General features: G+C 38.7%; 1 protein-coding gene across 1 annotated transcript in view; it reads right to left on the reverse strand.

Moving 5' to 3' along the window:
- Positions 1-23369, reverse strand: part of PYGL (glycogen phosphorylase L) — a 292076-nt gene that overhangs the window by 138682 nt on the left and 130025 nt on the right. The window contains exons 11-12 of the mRNA XM_044074307.1: positions 5700-5863; positions 2370-2484 (exon numbers count right to left, since the gene is read on the reverse strand). Of these exons, the coding sequence (XP_043930242.1) occupies positions 2370-2484; positions 5700-5863 (279 nt within the window). The remainder of the gene's footprint in view (positions 1-2369; positions 2485-5699; positions 5864-23369) is intronic.

The raw sequence follows: 23369 nt of genomic DNA on the forward strand, positions 1-23369 counted from the left end.
CCACTCAAGTTACACACGCTGTTAAGTAGCATTTTATTCATCTAGCATATGAGGCCAAGGAGTTTACTTGGTTGAAATATGATTTTATACAGAACTTTTACATTTTTTCAAAGTTTTTTACCTGCACTAGGTAAAATTTTAATACATTTGAGTTTCATTGTGTAAGCTTTATGAAATCTTAAAACCTTGCACACAAAATGTTTTTGAATTATTGATGCAAATATAAACAAGCAATATTTGACATCTAGAAGAGCCAGGAGTTAACTGCAGATGCACCTGAAGTGTCACACTAATGTAATTAGTTAAGAGGACCACCATTAGTCTGCTATAACAGTCCCTTCTAGAAGGCATCCTCTATCCAGAGATAAAAAGGAAACTCAGGACTCCAGATGTTTATATAAACACTAGATTTCCAAGTCCGTGACAACCCTGATGCATTGCGACAACAGGGACATGTCCCGCTGGAGAGGGACCATCCAGAACTCAACATACTGGATTCTGTTTGTTGAATCAGGACCCCCAAGCTCTCAGCTTTGGAGCAAGGAAAAAGCAGGACCCCAAAACCTTTGGGGAACACTGTAGGACCCTCTTGAGAGGTCCTGACCTGCTTAAGAGTTTAAACTGGTCCCCCACTGGAACTTTGTGAAAATAGAGACCATCTGTGGCTACATCTAGAACCTGGCTCCGCTTTCCAAGTTAGAGTAAACTTGGACTCACTTAGCATGCAATTTGGGTTGCTACATCAGCACTCAGCAATCCTAGCAGATTTAACTGGTGTTGCTAGAGGAGTAAACTACCTAGAGTTTAGAGAAAAATGTTGCTAGAGGAGTAAACTACATAGAGTTTAGAGAAAAATCACCTTTTGAAGAATTAGGCTGGCATTTAGAAAGCTAGGGGGCAATGGCCTTAGTCAATTTCAATTTTCCTGTAGAGGTCCTCAATGAGTGGTTTGAAGAGCCACCTGGAAAGTGCATTCAGAAGAGCATAAGCCTTGCTATACAGTGCAAGACAGCATTAATTTAAATTTATGGTAACAGACAAGAGTGGAGTAACAAAATGAAAGCCCACTGTAAAAAAATGCCTCACATACCAAAGTTATGTTCCATCAGTAAGGTTGATGTCCAGGGAGCCACCACTTTTCCAATGCAGAGAACAAAGTCTTCAGAGCTAACCCAGATTTCTCTTAATTACCTGGACTGGTCAAACTGAATTTCAGATACTTGAAAGGTCACAAACACCTGCACAACAGGATGCATCCTTAAATACGGCTATGGAAGGATGCAGGTCCCAATGTCCTCTTCTACAAATGGAAACAATGACTATTTGCCAGTTACAGGAGAATGTTCAACATGTAAGAAATTAGTTAGCTCAGACTGAAGAGCTTTGTAAACTAATTTTCTTAAATTCTCCCACCAGTGCCTCTTCCCACCAGTGCCCTGCCATCTTCAAAGTGAAAGAAGCTGAGCTGAAGAGTTATCACCCATAACAGTGCTTAATATTTTTCCCACACAATACAGACTGTTCTGGCCCAAAAGCCTTTGTCTAGGGAGCTTCCTCTGAATGTCTTGACATTAAGACACCAATATGGAACCCCTCCTATGGAGGGCATGATTAAAATCCTGTGTGCAATAAAGATTAGCATCTTGCAGAGTCCGGGCACCCTTTCTGCCAACAGTACTACATGCTCCAAAAATGCTCCAAAAGGTACAGGCATCTACAGCTGTGGGAACCAGAGGACTCAAATGGCTGAAGCTAAAGCAGTACCCAGACAAACACGAGGGAGAAGGAAAATGCAACAGTTGGTAAGGGGGGGAACATGTTGTATGGTAAGAGGAAGTAACCATTAGCAAGAAGAGTCTCAGAAGTGGCCAGTACCTGATCAGCTGTAGCTGTACATGGTTAAACTATCCAGTTTAAGCAGCATTCTGTTAATACCAACAGTTCAGAGTTAAGTCAGTAGCAGCCATGAACAGAAAACGGAATGGTCATACTGTGCAATAAGCCGCTTTTATCACTGTACTTGGACTTTCCACTTTACAAGTCACTGATGTACAAGTCATGCTAATACAAGCTACACATCACTGTAATGGAACTACAAATCTAAAGGTAATAACTCCAATAAGAAGGATTCTACCAGTTCAATTGTAGAAGTAAATGACTAATTGGTCTCCAAGAAACTGAATTCCATTCTGCAATTCCATTCTGCCATGTGCAGTATTTACTGTTTAACACCATATTTAAAGTGCTTTAAAACATACTGAGAAAGAATTGTATCTAGTTGGAGCCAGAATTGTATCTAGTTGGAGCCAGGGTCTCTCCTTGGCTACACAAAGACCCACCTATACAGCTTTTCCAGAAATGCTACTTACCTCCGCTATTAATTCAGCCAGCCCTGGGTTACACAAGAGAAGCCAGCGCCTTGGTGTTATCCCATTGGTTTTATTCTGAAATTTCTCTGGTTCCAGCTCACTGAAGTTTTTGAATCTAAAAAACATACAACAGTTAAGTCATGATACATTGTATTAAAATAGCTTTCTGCAATAATGCATACTAACACACAAGTAGAGTTCCTAGCAGGGAAAGAGCCTAGTCACTACAACACTGAAATATCCCCATTACCATTGCTGGATTAGTTTACCTCAGTTTAGTAGTTTGACTAACAGACCAGCAAGCAATACAATTCCTTTATAGCCTGCATATCTATACAAGACTATAGGAGATAATCTCAGTCTAAAACTTTAGATTTATCGCTGAATTTCACTTTTTTTAATCTAAACAGGTCAAACATTATGCAATTTAACTGATTAATGTGGTGCTTCGTCATTTAGCCATCTCTACTTCAACACCAATGGGAACAGGTCAAAGAGTCCATTAAATGCCACAGATGTTCATTAACTATTTACAGAGCATGCACCATTAGAAAACACTGATCTGGGCATAAACAATTTACAGTTGTTAATGTACTCCTTCCCACATGGTTGACTATGCGTTTGGCAAAAAATATGCCCAGAAACATGAATGGCGAAGGGCAAATACCACGATTGCAGAGAATTTTATGCCATGCTACATGAAGTGAGTAGATCTTTCCCTCTTCACAAATGCCCACATTTTTGCCTCAGGATTTTTGGCCTATTCTTCAATCTGTTTTCTGGCAAAACACTGAGGCTTGAAGTCACAATGATCCAAGAATTTCAGATTATATATTTCAGAAAATATGCTCACAAATCCCGTTATTCTAGCAACTTTTTAAAGTGGATTTAAAATTTACCCCTGGAGATGGAGACAGCATGGCAAAGTCAAGAAAGATGATTTGGGTAGTCTTGTGGTGGTCTGAAGTCCCAGAAACATTGGTAGAATTAGTGCAGGCTATGTACAAGGACACAAGTGCAAACAGTGTTGGGACTCGCAGGGGTGTTGGATGTGCATCAGGGCTCAGCTCCAAGCCCACTACTCCTTATACTGGTGGACATCAACAGGATGGCTAGACAGAATTAAGTTGCTATATGCAGATGTAGCATTACATGCAGATTAAGCAAAAACATCAGCAAGAGATAGGGAAGTGGAATGCAAAACTGATAGCAAAATGGAATGAAAAGTTATAAAAAAATAGTTATGGCAGCAAATTAGCAAAGAGGAGACTTGACATCTAAGGGAAGAGTGGAACAGGTTAACAGCTTCAAGTATCTGGGAGGAAGAGTTGAGAGAAGTTTGAATAAGGTCAAAAACTAGAATCAGAGGGGCTGCAGCCAACTGCTCGAGTGACAGGTGCAGTCTGAGAATAATATCAAAAGCTGAAAAAGGTTTACAACAGTGCTTTGACCAGAACTACCGTACAGTACAGAAACCTGGGCCAGTACTACCGTACAGTACAGAAACCTGGGCCAGTACTACCGTACAGTACAGAAACCTGGGCCAGTACTACCGTACAGTACAGAAACCTGGGCCAGTAAAGGCACAGGAGTCAAGGAAGCTAAAGGTGATGGAGATGAAGTGCCAGAGACAGGCATCAGAATGCACACTGTGGGACATGCAAAGAAATGACTACATTGGAGCAAAAGCCAAAATAGCTCCATCTGCAGAGGCCAAAGATTATGGTGGGCTGGGAACATGCAGAAAAGCAGAAGACTAAAGATTCGGTTCAGAGGAAGGCAAGAGGAAACTAGGTCATCAGCAAACAGGTGGATGGATTAAGAGCCGAGAGTAGTGTATAACTGTCAAAAGGTAGGAGTGTGGAACTGACTTAATAGCAATTGCAATAGTTGGCACAACACCCTGTTAACACATAGAAAATGGGGTTGATTATGTTGTTCATTTAACACAAATTGCACCTTATTCTCTGTATGCTACTTTATATTTACCTTGTACAGCCCCAATTACTTTGAGTAACGAGAAAGGGCAGAAAGGATCCCTGGACCACTCCATTCCCCTGGTTAAATTAAATGTTTAAATGCAAGGCAGTCATCTTTAAAGTGGGATCTTACTATCCGCTTAGCACTGCGCAATGTTAACTAGGAAAGCTGTTGAAAATACAAAGAGTCTGTTCGAATACTGGCATGACTTTTGAGACAGGAGTATTCAATTTGAGCAGAGGTGCACACTGCACAAAAGCTAAGCACATGAAGTTTCCGGTGTAGTTACTGAGTAGAAACTAATCCGGCTGCTTAAAAGCAGTTCAGGACAGCATAGTGCAATCCGAGAAGATGCAAGAAGCATTTAGAGCCAACAGGAATTCGCACACAAGCAGGAAAGGGCTGATTAGTTACCATTGATTTAAAGAGTTGGAGCACATCAAGGTGCTCTAGTCACAACCCAACATTAGGCTGCAGAATTGCCATAGACTAAGCATACAGACTGAAGTAATTCTTGATGTTGAGTTTTGCTTCAATGGTTTACATCACTGAAAATCACAAAACTGCAACAGAGTATAGTGTGCCAACACAAGGGTACCCTCTGGCTCCAAGTCTTTGGCCCAAGAACAAAGACTGGGATCACAGGACAAAGACTGGGATCACAGGAGAGCCACAACAGAAGAGACCGTAGCAAAATAAAGACTTTGGTCATAATTCTCTGGTTTATGCATTACCAGTTTTAAGAAGCTAGATTTTGTTTACTACAGAAATAGAACATTACGACAACTGATAAGGAATAAGTTTGACTCCTTAATTTAGCCATATGATGCAGCCACCACAAGTTAAGTGTCACATAAGTACCCTGAAAGGATTAGAGGCATCAGTGTAGATTTTTCTCCAGTGTTCATTTTTCCTTGAGACTGTATGCAACCTCAGAGCTGGGATATTCTGCATTAGGAGATTTAGGTGTAGCACCTCACTTGGGGGGTACAATGGCACTCATCCCCTGCAAATACAGCTACAAGTTCTGCAGTGGCTTTTCATAAAAGAAATGTTTGTACAGTTTGATAGTTTACAAATCTGTCCAGAGGCATCCATTTGTCCATATAATGTAGTCACATTCAAGAGTCACTATTTGGCGATTTAAACAGTCAAAGGTAATTCGAACTACATAAATGTGGCTGGTGTAAATACACTACATGCTACACAAACAGCAGTGTGAATGCAAAAAGCGCCAAGACTTCCTGTAACCCTAATTCAGAACCTATTGTCTGCAACCCCAGCCATGCTGTGCAAGTTAAACCTGAAGTTTTGTTGTGGTATCCCTACAAGGTACAAATTTTGACTTACACTTTATTTTTGACAATGTCAGAATGGATCTTGGCAACTCCATTTACTGCACGAGACCCAACAATACACAGATGAGCCATGTTTATCCTTTTCACCCCCTCCTCTTCAATTAAAGACATTTGTCTCATCTTGTCCATATTTCCAGGGAACTTGGCAGCAATGCTCTACAGGGAACAAAACATTAGAAGTTAGCAAGAAATGCCAAAACAGAACTACATTTAAGTGGAATAGTACACAAGTGGAAGGTACACAAATCTCATGCTACCATTCTAACAATACTGAACTTGTGAAAGAAAGGCTTGTAGTAATTAACCATTTAACTTTCAATGCAACACTGAAGTGTTGCAAGTCATATTCTGCCTTAAACAAAAGCACAAGTGCATAATGTGAATTTTTGCACAATCCAAATTAAAATAGTTGTATGCCAATAAACTACGAGACATCTCCCTAGGGAAAACATCTCCCAGATTTACTGTTCTTGTGAGCAGTCTTACAGGTTCTTCAGGTTAAATCTCATTACTAGCCTCCTCTCTGTTCCAAGTTGTGTAAACTCTTGCTAGAACCTACCCATTTTTTGGGAACAGCTGTTTTGTTTTATATAGGCTTTACAAGAAAGAAAATTTAGAAACTCCACTCTTAGCAGAGAGCTTGAGTCATTCAATACTACTGTCATTACTTTTCCAGTCTTAATGGCACACTAGTGAAACTCACTCCTTGTTCAATGCAGTGAACACTTGCATACACAATTTACATCTACTCCAAAAACCCAAATACCACAAGATATCTGCTTTGCATCAGAATAAAACAGGCAGGATTTGTTACAATTTGGAGGGGGGCAATGCTTAGAATTTATACTTTTGTACAATTAGTTATTAACCGCTATAATCATTGAACATTTTGCTTATATTTTGTATAATGCTGTAAGACTTGGTTCAGGCTTAAGAATGACTAAACTCTAAATTAAATTAGTGATGCCTTCACACATTAATAGCCCTTTAAAGCAGCTTAGACTTAAATATATCCATTAGCTTTAAATGAAATGCAGAGCATGTAGTGTGGTAATCAGTGCTACTATAGTGCAAGACAAGAGTCTTAATGTTAAGCACTGCCTGCTTAAGGTCTTGTTTAGGTAGTCAATATGCCAGTACTGAACAAAGAATGGCAGAAAAAAATTATACATTTATACCTTACATCCTTGGCTCAGTGCAAAGTTGATATTTTCAGTCTTTTCTATGCAAGTTCTGAAAGACTAGCTTTATACTAAATCAGAAAGTTGACCAAAATTTCCAGAATAACCACACAATTAAAATCTGGTTCCAAAGTGTTGCCAAACTAATTTCCAGAGAGTAACACACTTGAGATTGCATCACTAGTCAGCCTTCAAGCCTATAACCACTAATTTGATTGCAGATTAGTCACCAACATGTGACAGTACTTTTCAAAAAGCGCAGCTACAACCTTTACTTGGGCTGGGTAAGTACTGCAATCCTTTTGCATTACTGTGGGGCAGTACGTATATACTAGTCCTTACCTACTCAAAACCACAAAGTACCAAGAATCTTTGCAGCTTAAAGTTTAGTTTTTACAAATCTAGGCTTTTGCAAACTTAAACAGAAGGGTGTAACCCTTCACAGAATCAAAATGAAAGTTTCACATAAGCTGGTTAACCATCTGTAAAAAAGCCCCAGTGAGACGGTGACTCCTGAGGGCGAGCATGGAAGTACAGACAAATGAGGGCATATATGGGCCTTCTGTGAAGACTAGTTTTGGTTGGCCAGAGGGCAGAGAGTTAGGACAACTCTAAGATCCAATAGCTGTCAGCATGTTAGCAGATTAGTTCAAGGAGTAGGCTGGGAATGGCTCACCAGGAACTGAACACATGGGAAAAATATCAAGGAACTAATTGATGGCAAGCAGTTGGAAACCAAAGTAACCCTAGTGATCTATTTAAAAGGATAGTCTGCAGAACAAGTGTCCCAAGACCTGACTAGAGTAATACAACTTTCACATCCCAGTCTAGGAACAGACATGTAGGTACAGTGAACTTAGCTTTAAAAACAGAAGCCCACTTCAAGCAGCACAAAATTTCAATATCATACATTTTGATGCTACTACGATGCACACCAATTATGAAGTACCAACAGTCAAGAGGAAATGCTCCAGATAACAGTACTTCATAGCCCAAGTTTAAAAATTACAAGCTACTTGAATGTCAGGAACAGAGATTCACACAAGTAACTTCATCCCACAATATACAGATTTAATGCAGTTAAGCTATTTTACATTAGAATGTTCCAGCATTTATCTTGTGGGCTAGAATTACTTTGGACATTAAAATTACCTCCACCTAATCAAATTATGGCAGGTTAAAAATACCAGTCTTTCAGAATTTAGTGACCATACTAGGCACGTGATCAGAGACTTGAGGCCTAGACAAACATTAAGTAAATGTTCTAGTCACCTCCCAAATCAAGCAGGGCCTTTCAGAACTTGCAGAAGTGTCTATATTCATCTAGTAGAGATGAAACTATAAAAGGCAGAACACAGTACTTTGCTGGAATCTCTCAAGTAATTTGATAGAATGTCTGTTGCCCCGGTATAGAAACATGCACATGCCAATGTTAAAAGTTCTAAACAGTGTAGGGCACAGGAACTTCATAGCAATGCTAGTTTAACCAGCCACTGCTTTATCAAAACTTTACCCATATCGAGTAGCAGTCCAAAGACTGCATAAAGCACTAATGCCACATATCGAAGTCAAACTATTTTGGATTTCAGAACTGGAGTTTGGGGGGGGAAAGAGTTCCTATGAAGTCTACCTAGCTCCAAAGCCATACTCTGGCAACCCAAACAATATACTTAGGGTATTCAAGAGCTCGGGGAATTAGAGATCTCCAACAAGCAACTATAACCGGCTTAGTTACCAAAGCTTTTGCTAACCCAATTTAAACATGGCTACATAAACACTCAGTTTTACAGCACAGTCTGTTACCTTTCAAATGTACTTTATGAAGCTCGTACAGATAAGTATGGTCTGCATTTGCAGCTTATTCATCTTTCCATTCCATTCATATTACAACCATGACAGCTACTTCACATTTCTGATGGCACCTCTCCACTTGATTTGCCATTTCAACTGAATTGTTCAAGTTCCCTACGGATTAACATCTTGCCTTTTAGCACAAAGCAAAAAAGGTCAGGGTTTTGATTTTTCAGTACTCTGCATTTCCCATACAAGAGACCCAACTGGTTATTCAGTCATCCTAGTTACTGGAAAGTCTGCTTACAATTCACATTTTGAGATGCATCCGTGGCTGGTAAGCTTGTCAACACCTAATATGCATTAGTCCACACCTAATATGCATTAGTCTGTGGGAATATTTTCTGTTAATTCACATACTACAAGTTTTAGTGCAACAAAGTATAAATTAAAGGAAGCTGGCACATCAATGTGAAGTGAGAAGAGGTTCATCAGTTTAGAAGACTGAGCAGTCCTAATTCCTACAAGGAATATAGGGTGACCACACTGTTGAAGGGCCTTGCACAATTCTAAAAAAACTGGCCAATGGTAGCAATACAACACTAAAAGGCAAGCTAGGAGATTCTGAACATCCTTTGACCTGTACACAAAAGCATGGCATGCAAGTGCTTAAAATACTCCAATCCCGTTTTTCCACAATAAAAAAAAAGTGGCAGAAAAGCTATGTATTGGTAAAAGTGAGTCATGTAATCCATTTTCATCAACAAACTGGTGCCATACTCAAACTTCATCCACTCAGACTTTGGATCAAAGGCTTAGGCGGCTTCCCTTACCCATAGCTGCCTCCTTAAAGTTAGCTCAGTGGGCCTCCTGAAAAAAAAAAATGTAAAAAACCAGAAAACTCCTGAATATGGTGCATGACAAACATGGGCAGATCAACAGGTCAATACACAACAGAACAAGGGAGTATGACAACTGGAAGGGTAATGGAGGAATTAAACAGATAATTCTAAGTACATAATTTCAGTCCAAGGTGTGGTCTGTGTCCTTGAAAGGGACAGCCCCAGCTACAAGAAATCTTGGAACTCATTCTAGAGGATGGCTGAATCAGGAGATGCTCTGAACCTAGACCAAGTATAGTTTGCAAGGAAATGTGAAAATACAGATTAGACCACACTTGCTGCACAAATGTGGAACTGGCACTTTGGTTGCTACCTCTACATTTTTCTCTAAACAGAAAGAGCCTTAGGAGTGCTAGGCAGAGTCTCCATTATCTTTGTAAGCATACAAAATGCACTTACTCTGGACATTCCCATACCCAATTTTGCCAACAAGGATACAATTAAGAGTCTTCTTGATGTTTAGTGTGATGCAAAACAATCTATTGTCTATGCACATCCAAAAGATGTAGCACATACTCACTTTGGGAAAGAAACAGGAAGGCTGACAAGACTGGTTCAGAAAGGATTAGAGGATTTTGATCCTACTTTAGGTAGGAAAGACAGGGGCATGTTCAAGGTCAAATCATTGAAGGGACTTTACACGATGGGGCATGAAGTTCCAAAATTCTTCATGCAGACAACGGTCACAAAAGTGGCCAGCAAAGATTCCAACTCAACTGTGGCTACAGGTTCAAATGGAGGGCTTGAATAGACAAAAGGATAACATCTCAAGTAGGAACAGTATCAGAGGGATCAGAGAAGCCATCCCCTCATGGTCTTTGACAACTTCAGATGCAATTGGCGATTCTCAATCACGAAAGCTGGAAGTGAGTCAACTGGACTTGGTGCAACTAGCCATCATGAAAAAGGCTGACCAAAAAAAAATCTTGTAGCTGGAATGGGAGCAGAAAAAATATCCATATGCTTACTGGAAGCCCAAGATGCATCTGAATTGCTCTTGTAAATGTGGACATCTTTGAGAGGAAGCCAAAGTGTGTATTACTGAAGATGAAAGCCTGGACTGACACAATAGGCACTGCAGAAATCATGCAGTTAACTTGATGACAGCCAGAGGAGGCATTGCAGACGGGCAAGATCTGGAAGGGAAGAACACACTGACAACCTGTGATACTACTGGAGAGTCTAGCCACCACTGATGTGGTTCCTGCCAATGAACACTGAAGGTTGGCATTTCACTGAAGAACCCTGTTAACATGTACATTCTGGCCATGGGTGCCAAGTTGATAAGAGGCAGACAATGAGCAGAGATTTAGAACAGACCTTGCTGTTGATTTCAGATACTGAAAGAATTCTGGATTCCAGTAATCTGACTAGCTTTGATTTCAGATTGAATCAAATAAACTCACTGGTTGAAGCTTTGACTTGACCAAGTTCCTAAATGGGAGCAAAGCTAGTCCCTAGCTTGAACAAAATTCCTCATGGGGGTGGTTACAAGCCAATCAAGGTAGGGGATGACTGAACCACTGCCATGTACTTTGTGAACACCTAGGGGATGGTGAGACCCAAGGGAATAGGCTCTGAACTGGAAATGGCTGGCCCAGAGCTAAAAGTGGAGAAGTCTCCTAGAACCACCTCTGTCCATTTGCCTGATCAGCTTTATTTCTTGTAGTGCTGCCTTTTGTTGGCTAGAGTGGCACATCAGGAAATTTTCTTAAATGGGGGATGGTAAAAATAACAGTGCCTCGTTCCTAGGAGCAAATGACTCAAAAAAGGACTCGCCAAAACAGGACTTGTTTTAACAATTTGCACAAAAAAAAAAAAAAAGAAGGTTACCAGTTTTGTTTATGTAGTATAAAACTTGAGACATGCCATTACATTTCCATCATTTAAATACTAGTCTCATCTCCAGTTGGATAAAATCCTTAAAGCAACTTGAAATGCCTTAAAATCCTATAGGTGTTCTGTTAAATATACAGTGCAAAATACATTAAGCTGAAATAACTACATCACCGTTAAATTACAATGCTGAAACTTAATACATGAAAAATCTTGATTTAAACTATTGAAAATACTATAAAAAGCTATTATCCACAACTATTAAGTCCATTGATGAACTATACTAACACAATGAGAATGGAAAACCCATTAGTTTTCTCTTTTCTTTCAAGTGCCTTGGAACTGATACTATCAATGCCTGGCCATCTGTCAGCTTGTAAAAACATCTGCCATTTTAGAGTTCCAAACTGGCTCCCCCTGGTGTCCTTTAATTTCTACATGGTCAATTGCCATGAACTTAAATTAATGGCTAGTGTGGTCATGAATGTTGACAGGCTAAAGCATTGTTAAGATTTCCTTTAATAGCCTATTCATGTTTGTAAATTCTCTAAATTTTTCAGTTTTTCCTATATAAAGCACTGAACATGATCGCAAGCAGATCATAACTTTCAAATTGCAATTTAGCTTTAATTTGCAATTTAACATTCTAAAACTACGAATCTCCCGTTTTGATCTTACGGCACCAACTGCATGTTCCACACTTCAAAACTAGCCAAGTTACCTTTATCTTTTCACAGGCCCATCATGGTATGTACAAGTCTTTCATGTTCATGCCTCTCCTATAGGTAATAACAGGTTTATCATCTAAATGGGTTCCAGTATTGAAATCTTCATCAATATTTCCAAAAATCATGAGTAAAAGTTTCAAAAGACCTTGTAAACATGGTGTCAGCCTCTACCCAAATATTATCAAAAGATTTTGAATCAATGGGAAGACTGCTTACTTGATGTGCAAGTACCTCACTGGGAAGGGACTCATTTGGTCTCATCTCCTTAATAATGGACCTATAATGGGCCTAAAATGGCCATAGTCTCAGATTACCTCGTCTGAGAAGTCATTAACCAAATCCACTGGATATGCTTTTAATGAACATTGACTGCAAATGAGTACATTCATTTTAAAAAAATCCTTTCTAGACATCATACCATGATCACCAGTTGTCCTTTTACCACCGACCTTTCCGGATGTTCCAGGTATGAGCTGCTATATAGTGCAAAAATTTGAATAGTTTTTTTTTTCTGTAAACTGTAGTTGCAAGTCTCATGCATCTCATCTTTGAAAAGAGTAACATCCAAATAATCCATATAATCATAGTTTACTACCCAAATGAAGTAAAACAATGTGGTTGTAGTAATATATTATAAAAATTCTTCCAAAATGTTTTAAGGATACTTTCTAAACACTGATGTCATCTGAAACCTGTAATACACTTATGTGGGGATAACAGATTGAAAAAGACATACTTCCCAGTATGCCATGACACTGTTGGCAATATGCCCCACCACATGGCTATGCCAGTTCATACATATTTGTTAAACTATATAAAAAGTGTTAATACTATCAGAAAGTTCCATGAGTTTAATCTTGTCATATTCTACCCTATGCCCTAATAATTCATTAACCCACTGTAAACCAATGTCCCATGGGATTACAGTATACAGGTTTCAAAGGTGACCAATGTTTCATTTGCATCATACTTGATTCTGATGTTCTAAAACTTACCAGGAATCCTTAGAGATTTGACCCTCAGTATTTTTCAATTCATGTTCTAGGTACTGGGCACACGCTATTATAGAATCTCTACCACCAAACAAGGGTCCTCATAGGAAGATCCTAAAGCCCCTTGTGGATTTTAGGAATGCCAAAGAACAGGAATTCTGGGGATTATGTTTAGGTAGTTGTACAGGTTGTCTATTTTTTTTCCAACTTTTCTTATATGCCCCGTTCAACTCATTAAGGGAGACTTGCTTGTAACCATCAGTTTCTAAAATGCACGGCATTATTGTACAAATCAATCTCCATCACAACCACCCATCCCCCTTATCTGGTTTCAAAAATTCTAATGTTCCAATTCTTTTAAGTACCTCAAGATGTTCCACTCATCCACACTCAAATTCATGCTAGCAGAAGTTGTTCTAGTCTTGTTTTGATGTTTGAAATTGTGCAAGTCTAATTCACACAGCTTCTCAAATTACGAGTTTGGATGTAGAGGGAGTTTGTAAGTAGAACTAATAGAATATAAATTAGGACTGCTATTCAGTCCACGATTCCTATGCAACAGTCAAATTTAATTAATTTTCTTACATAAAGCTTGAGATGATGGTATCTGGAATATTAAATTCTTTAGAAGGTATAAAGGTCATGCCTTTTGCTAAAAAATCAGCTATATGTTAATCCATGCATAAATTAGAATTACACTGCAAAATCTGTAAATTTTACATTCATGTGTCATATTTAATGAAGCACCATTTTCACTTTGCTTTAACTCATAACGTGCAGATCATTTGGTTGATCAGAAAACAAGAGTTTCACAACTTAAACATTCGCTTTCTATAGAAACTTCATGATCTAAGTGCTCATGACTAACTATGGAATTATCTGAACTCATGACATTCAAAAAGCAAAATTTACTATCTACAGTTCTTGTTTGGGTCTCACCCCCTTGAAACCCCATCTGAAATTGTTTTCCATGAAAATTCTTTGCTTCCAAGCCTCTCACTTAGAAGTACGGGGTACTCTCTCAAAGCTGGCTCATTAGTAATTTCAGCTGGCTCATTAGTAATTTCAGCTACCTCTTAAAGCTTTTTTTTGTACGAGACTGGGGGTCTTGGGTAAGCTGAATCAAAGCATAGTCACTCGGATCCCCATTAAATTTTGTTCAACTTGCCAGCCTTTTAATGCACTGGTCTACACTGTTGTAAAAGTGCTCAAATTTCATGGTTTCATAGAGCATAAGCTCAAATTACTTTATCTAAACTAGTGGTATATTTAGCTATGTGCTTACAATGTAATTCATATTATGTGGGAAAGACAGAGAGCATTGAAAAAGAGAATCTACGAACATACCTAGGAGATAAAGGAAAAAAGAAACGAATGCTCTATATAAGCACACTTCAGTCTGAGAATTCTAGATTCTCCTTTTTTGTGTTAGAACAGGTTAAGAAGGAAACAAGGGGAGGCCTCTGGGAAGAGAGACTAGAGTTTAAAGAGCTGTGGTGGCAGATATTAGAAGCAACAAGCAGCCCAGGGCTTAATGAACATATATCTTTAACTTCTGTGCTAAAATTGAGAGCAGCTAGAATTTAGTTAGTGCTAGCAATAGCTCTCTATGAACAGCAGATGGTGCTATTTAAATAAGGAGTTTAGAATATTAATATAAAGGAATGGAAGTATTAACCACATGATTTTAAATTTATGTATTTATTTCCTTTAAAGTTTTTAAATCATATTTATTATGAATGATTTTTAATAATGGAGTAAATGAATTTATGAGTATTGTGATCAAGATGTGTTTTTACTTTCATAACTTGTCTGTAATGAGCCTTTTTATGTAACACTCAGTTAATGAGATTACGAAGCAATGAATTTTATTGGTTGGTTTTTAATTACATGAGAGTATATAATGTGTAACTTTGGTATTTTTTGTCTTGTCTGATGAAGTCTCACATGCTTTTGTAGACGAAAACGCACTCTGGTTTAATAAAGCGTTTACGTTTTCTTTGGAGTTTTCTGTGCATCAGTGAATAAAGTGATTTGTTCGATAGTTGGAGGACTGTTTCCGTGTTTTTTGGATTTACTGGTTTCTGTTTTTTGAATTTAGCGCCTTTTTCTGCTTTGTGTTTGTTACGGCGCTTCATCATGGATAACAGTTCCACCACTTTGAACCGGGAGGATGTGGGACAGTCCCGCAAACTTATTGGACAGCTTACCGAGCTCATTGAGCTGCTTACCCCACTTTGTTCGGCACTGGTTGGTAGCAGAAGAAACAACGATGGTGATGGCATGTCCGAAGGGACGGAAGGAGTCGGGCTTTCTAAACATAAAAGGAAAAGACAATATCTTGAACAGAGCCCTGCACGGATGGAGGAAGCGGAACCGAATGGTAGCAACTTCAATCCTGCCAACACACCTTTGGTTTTACAAACATCCAACGAACTGAATTGTTGTAATGAGAGTCGGGTAATGGCTGATGTTCGGAGTAAGCAGAAAAACTGTTCAGGCTCTAAAGCCTCAGGTACTGTTCCCACTGTTTCTGTTAATTTCAATATACAAGAATGGCTAAAAAACCCTATGAATTTAAATTTGCACAGAGCAGAGGATGGTGCACCAGTGGATGGTGACTCCTATGCTTTGAAAATAGACAAACTGGCTGGACTGATGCACAAATACAAATCACTGAATATTGAAAACTGTTCTTATGGAATGTATTAAGCAAAAAATTGTACCAAAGGGTTTAAGGGTTTGGAAGTACCCTAATAATGTGGAACCCGGTACACCATTTCATACAGAACTTAATGTTTTTAATGATTGTGGTATTAATATACTAAGGCTCATTATAAAAGAGAATAGAAAGTTAGAAGATTTGGAACAAGAAATCACAGTTTTAGATGGTTTTATTAAGAATGACATGGTGTTTGAAATTAAAAGTGAAAAAGAAAGATATTTTAGTATTGGATCAGAAATAGATGCTAAATGTGCTTTATTAGAACAAAGAAAGATTAACAAATTGAGGGACATTGAAGATTATCAAAATAATGTTAGTTACCCAAAGCCACCCTCTGGGAAATGGGAACATAATAGCAGAGTGAGCTATAATAAGGGTAACAGAAATGATTTCAGAATTTTCTAGTGAGGAATACGATAGGATGGAGTATGATAGTGAATTCCCACCATTGATGAATGAAATGCCACAATATGGTAGCAATAAACGTTTTCAAAATTTTCAGCGGAGGGGAGGGAGAAGGGGGAAGAGATAGATATTAGATAGACTTATATATACCCCTACCCCCACCCCTATTATTTCCCCTATTCAGACTATTTCTCCTATACAGAGTACGACTCTTGCTCCTAGATTAATAGCACACCATTACGTTGAATGAAGGAATTTTACATACAGGAACTACTCATACACTTAATAATTTTAATAATTTTTCTATATATAATTTTAGCAATATTTCTACTAACAAAATACACTTTGATGTTCTTAGCAAAGGTTTTAAATTCATTCCTAACACCAAAGGTGACCCAGTTCAAACCATAATAGATATGAAATTGTTCTTAAGGTAAACTTACAAGTCACTTTACCCCCTAGGATTTTGGACTTTGATTCACGACAACATGCACTAACAAGAAAAAGTATATTCAATCCCCCCTATCACCCCCAAATAAAAAACTTCAATTTTGGAAAAGAAAATTAGAGAAGAATTTAAATTTAACACCAAACAATACAACATTACAGAAGAAGAATCCAAGATGTTGAATGAGTTAAGGTATAATAATCAAATAAGAATTATGAAACCGGACAAGGGGGGGGGGGGGTGGTTATCATGGATAATATCTACGATGGAAAAATGAATACTATTCTTGGTGATAATAAATACAGAATAGTTTCTCTGAATGAGGTACAACTGGCATATCAGGAAATAGACAACATTTTAGATAATATGCTTTTGGAGGGTACTATAGACGTGAAGCTGCATCAATTTTTATATGTACCTAAACCTAGGATACCCATCATTTTTGGAATACCGAAGGTACATAAGAATGTTAGTGATCCTCCCTTAAGACCAATAGTAGCAGCTGATGGTTCCAAGACTCTCCCTTTGGCAAAATATGTAGATATTACAACTAAACATATTTGTACTACTAACAAATATATATTAAAAGATTCTTGGGATTTGTTGAGGGACATCAACTCTGGGTTGCTAACTAATGGTCTTATTTTTGTGACAATAGACGTCATTGATTTATTTACATGTATACCTCATCACGAAGGAATGAGGTTTTTTGAAGACGTGGTCTTTTTGGACAAAAAACACATTCAGAAAAAATAGCAGCAGTAGAATTAGTTGAAGTTGTACTAAGGAATAATTTCATTGTATTCAATGGTGAATATTACCAAACAAGTGGTGTAGCAATGGGTGCGGCTTGCGCACCCACTTATGCTAACATTGTGTTAGCAGCATGGGAATCAAATTTTGTTCTCAATTCCGGATATGAACAATACTGGACACTTTATAGGCGTTTTTTAGACGATAGTGATTTTCTGGACGGGTGGTAGTGAGAAATTTTTGGAGTTTAATTATATTCAGAACACCACTAATTTAAGATTTACATATACTATATCCACTGATAGATTACATTAGATGTGGAAGTATACAAGAACATGACTAATATGGATTTTAAAACTAAGGTTTTTAGAAAAAGTACCTTCTGCAATTCCTTTTTACATTTCACTAGTGCACACCCCCCACATTGTAAAAAGAACATTGTCAAGGGACAATTTGTGAGGGGGTGTTGCATGACTAGTAGGAATGATGATTTTTTTAAGGAATGTAAAACATTGGAGGGGATGTTTCTGGCTAGGGGCTATCCGCAAGAATTTATTTCTAACATTAGAAGAGAAGTGGAACACAATAGATCAACAAAATTTAAGCCAATAAAGGGCACAGAATTGATTAATTTAGATAAGAATATCGAACCCCTTGGAAACCCTAACAATATTGGAAACACTAACAATATTGGTGATAAAGAGGAGTCTCAATACAAATCAGCATTGGTAATGGAATTCAATACATTTAATACTAAAGTGAAAAAGATTTTTCAGAGGGAGTGGGTTAATTTCATCTCCTTCTCCGATTTCCTGAATATTAAAAAAGACATGCCTAAAATAGTTTATAAAAATGGCAGATGTATAAAAAAGTGGTTGGAGAACAATAATTTGAACAATGAAAATTCTACTAAAATGGTTCTATCTAATAAAAGATATGGAACATAGTACGGACACTGTAATCAGTGCCCATATGTTAGTAACAAGACTGAGATTTCTTTAATAGCTAGGGATGTTAACATTAATGCTACAGGTTATTTTAATTGCGACTCACAAGGGGTGGTATATTTAGCTATGTGCTTACAATGTAATTCATATTATGTGGGAAAGACAGAAAGAGCATTGAAAAAGAGAATCTACGAACATACCTAGGAGATAAAGGAAAAAAGAAACGGATGCTCTATACAAGCACACTTCAGTCTGAGAATTCTAGATTCTCCTTTTTTGTGTTAGAACAGGTTAAGAAGGAAACAAGGGGAGGCCTCTGGGAAGAGAGACTAGAGTTTAAAGAGCTGTGGTGGCAGATATTAGAAGCAACAAGCAGCCCAGGGCTTAATGAACATATATCTTTAACTTCTGTGCTAAAATTGAGAGCAGCTAGAATTTAGTTAGTGCTAGCAATAGCTCTCTATGAACAGCAGACGGTGCTATTTAAATAAGGAGTTTTTAAGAATATTAATATAAAGGAATGGAAGTATTAACCACATGATTTTTAATTTATTTATGTATTTATTTCCTTTAAAGTTTTTAAATCATATTTATTATGAATGAATGATTTTTAATAATGGAGTAAATGAATTTATGAGTATTGTGATCAAGATGTGTTTTTACTTTCATAACTTGTCTGTAATGAGCCTTTTTATGTAACACTCAGTTAATAAGATTACGAAGCAATGAATTTTTATTGGTTGGTTTTTAATTACATGAGAGTATATAATGTGTAACTTTGGTATTTTTTGTCTTGTCTGATGAAGTCTCACATGCTTTTGTAGACGAAAACGCACTCTGGTTTAATAAAGCGTTTACATTTTCTTTGGAGTTTTCTGTGCATCAGTGAATAAAGTGATTCGTTCGATAGTTGGAGGACTGTTTGTGTTTTTTGGATTATCTAAACTAGTCTTGTTTCTATTATGATGCTATTGTACTCTAGCCTTTTAATGCACTTGTCTACGCTGTTGTAAAAGTGCTCAAATTTCATGGTTTCATAGAGCATAAGCTCAAATTACTTTATCTAAACTAGTCTTGTTTCCATTATGATGCTATTGTACTCTACTCCAATAACTCAGTCCCAAACTTATCGAATAATTAAGGTTTTAAGACTGAGTGGAGTCATGAGTAAGCCCTGTTGGAAAATGCCATAACCTTAAACCTTTAGGGACAAGGTTTATCCAATACATTCCCTAAGGTAGGCATTCTCCAATTTAACTTTTGCACAGTGACAGTTTGCCAAAATTAGTCAAGCTTAAGATGACGCATTAGGTCTTGTATCCGTAGTAAAAGTCTAGACCCAAGCCACTCGAGGCATGTCTTCTTTTTCGTGTATTAGTTTCAGCATTTTAATCTAAACAGTGTAATGTAGTTATTTCATCTTGGTGTATTTTGTACTGTATAACGTAACAGAACACAGGATTTTAAATTAAGACATTTCAATTAGTTCATGTTGCTTTAAACGTGTTATCCAATTACAGAGAGAAACTATTTAAATGTTGGAAATGTAATAGCATGTTGTCTGAAGGTTATACTGCATAAAATGAAACCGGGACCTGTTATTTTCTGTGTGCAACACTGTTGGAATTAGACTCAAAGAATCTGTTTTGTAGAGTCCTTTTTTGAATCATTTGCTCCTGGAATGAGGCACAGCCTGTTAAGAGTAGTAGTTTTTTTCAAACTGTATAGCCTCTGGTCATGATTCTCTGCCTATAAATTTTGGGTGATGGATGTCCAGACCACAGGATGCAGATACAAGCCCCTGCCATGACTGCCTCTAAACTGCAGTAGTCAGGCAACCATTTAGGAGTGCTGAAAAGCCCAGAAAAACTGCTCTGAAAGCCTCGATTCTGCAGTCCACGTATGCCACAAAACCTACACCGTGAGGGTGACTTGCAGACTAACCCCTCACATTGGGGGGGGGCAATCACTACAAGCATTGGGGGCAAGGCCCTACAGCTTTCAGTACCACAGTTACTTTAGGAGCAGACAAGATCTTTCCCCTCCTGCTCACTTTTAGACAGTCTAGTTTTTCAGCTCAAAGTGGACCCAACATAGGGGGCATTGAATAAGTCTGTTCTGCAAAGCCAGAGATTTATCCAGTCATGCTGGCAAATTGTTATACTCATGCCTGCAGCTTTCAAAATGCCTCTGGCTGTATTCAAAACAGTGTATGAACATTTTCAATAGGGATTGTAGGGGTCCAAATTTATATAGATGCTCCTTTGTCAAATCCCTCAAAACACACGTAATTGTCCCAAAAAGTTCAGCACCCTGACAGCAAAGGTCAAGGCACAGACCCGCAAAGGTCAAGGCACAGACCCACTTACAAAGCCTGTCCAACACCCTGGATGGGGTTGGAGTGTAAAATGCTCCTTGGAAAGCTCCTTCATGGTAATCACCACCACAAAATTCCCTGCAGGACCCCCTCAAAAAGGGTAGGATTTTGTGGAAACAAGATTGGGAAATGGGTTACCACATCCGGTTCCTTCCATTCCCATCGCAAAACCAGGTCAGTCCAGCAGGAGGGACCAGCCAAAAGGGTGATGGGCCAGCCCAAATGCCTCAAGGAATACATTCCTCCTTGGTGGGGGCATCTTTGCACAACCTCTTGTCGGTCTGAGTAGTTAGTATTTTGCTTGTATAGAGTCCATGTGCTTCAGATCTTTAAATTAGCATCTCCACTGGGATGCTCTAGAGAGGATGCCAAAGCAGAGTCCACAACATTAAGTTCCTCAAGGGGCTGGTCACCCTGATTGAACATAAAGGACAATGACCCAAGGAAATCTGTAGGGGCAAGGGAGAATTTGATCAGGAAAAAAGCCTGCTCAAAGGCCTCAAAATGGACAGGCCATTCTGCCACCCCTCTAGGATCCAAGAATCCCAAACTTCAGACTAGACTCCAAAACAGCCAAGTAAAACAGAAAAGTGTCCAAGCACCAAGGGAAAGGATGTCTCAGAGTTGAGGCTGGCCATGGCAAGCCTCAGCTCTAAAGCACTGAGTAGCTTAACAATTTATCTGACCTAAAGTCAGAATTCTTCAGATCCAGTGCAGAGGCAAGTACTGAGATTCACTTGGATCAGGGAATGCTCAAAGGCGACAGGGTCAGAGCTGGGAGACTCCCCCCCCCCCCCCATCCAAAATGGCATCTGGCTCAGCAGGATCATTCTGTCTACATTTTCTGAAAGACTTTGGGGGGGGGGGCACACTGACAAAGATGGTTGCAATATCCCATGAAGATCTTTCCTGCCAGAAGGGAGACCAGAGCCTAGGGCTTACAGATTCCAGAAAGACATGGAGTTCTGGGAATAGAGTGGAAGACCTAATCTTGCCAGCTCCAAGGCCAGAGCTAGATCAAACTGCTTATGGACTTTTGGCACTAGGTCAGAAAAGCCAGACCACTTTCTGGAGGAGTCTTTCCTTGAGCTGCTCCCAGTCTTCCTTCTACACTTTCCAAATAGCCAAGAAAATTTAAAGGGAAAGGGGAGGAAAGAAGGCAAAGACTGAAGAGGGATCTTCTCCAGCTGTGGCAGGGAGAAGCTCCTTCAGCACTCTGCCATTCAGCAATGTTCCTGGCTCTGAAAGAAGCTCAAGCAAGATTCTCATCCAGATGACATGGCCCTAAGAAACACGTTATGTGGGCATCCTTATGAATTGTGCCCACAGGCAACACTTCCTGTAAAGAGTTATCTGCCATCTTGAAAGCAAAGAAAATACCACTCATCCCCCCACCACCAACAGCACTAGTTGTAAATACCAGTCAGAATTATACAAGTAGAAACCAAAAAACTATCCAAAGACAAAGAGCAAGAGTAGAGATTCCACCTAAAGGCTCCAAAATGCGATTGGGAAGGTTTGAAAACCAGTTAACACTACACCCAAAGTTGAACCATTATTGATGCTACATATCCACTGACAGAAAACATTACCAATATTTAAAAATGCACAACTAGATGGATTGCAGCTGGATCAGATTGTGCATTAATATTTGTTCAGAACTTGCACTGAATTTGCACTTAGTAAATGCATGACGCTCAAGAGACTGTATAGAGAGGAGTGCAGCTGTATTTGCTACTGTGAAAAAAGTGTTTGCCCATTAAGTGTCTATATATAGTCTTCTCTGAAAGGACTCCGGCTTGCTGAACCTTGCTCTTCTCCTTTGGGCATGCTTAAGATGCCCTTCTGCAACCTTGCTCTTCTCCTTTGGGCATGCTTAAGATGCCCTTCTGCATTTTTAAGAGCACCTGCAAAATAACTTTGGAGAGAGCTCAACTATTGCCTACAAGGATTTTATTTTAGACTTTCAAACCAGACAGCAAGTAAGTACACCTTTTTAGTGTGTAGACAGTATGTTCCATCTTCATACATGCTTTCACTTACTTGAAAAAGTTTAAATTATTTCAATGTAGAGTTTTAAACACAATGCTGCTGGTCTTTACTGGGCAAGAGTTTCTAAATTTTTATCCCAAATGTTTGGAGTTGATATCTCTTGGAGGACAACTACTCAAAAAATAAGTTGAGCATTTAAAGGCTAGTCCGAAAATCTAAATAAGTATCTTTGTTCATTTTGACCAACTGTTGGCAGCCAATTTAAAGCATGATAAACTACTACTGAAGTCACCATTTACCCCCCACATGAAATTGCTCACGAGTAAAATAATGCTCTAGCTTCCATTACAGTCAGAGGTGCTAAAGGGCACAGGGCTTGATCCAAGGTGGATGAAATACTACAGCTCAGCTCTGTAGCTGTGCATTGTGAAGCCATATCAGGGTTGGCAAGTCCTATTACCCAAGGCAGAAAGCACATTACAGACCATCAAGGCAATCTATTCCTTGTATATAAAAAGAGTGGGAGTCTATGCTGCTGGTTCCATTGCATATTCAAATACTGACAGCAGTTGTAATTGTTAGAAC

This window comes from Protopterus annectens, chromosome 6.part0, assembly GCF_019279795.1.
Source record: "Protopterus annectens isolate FY-2018-M chromosome 6.part0, PAN1.0, whole genome shotgun sequence".
Taxonomy (NCBI): domain Eukaryota; kingdom Metazoa; phylum Chordata; order Ceratodontiformes; family Protopteridae; genus Protopterus; species Protopterus annectens.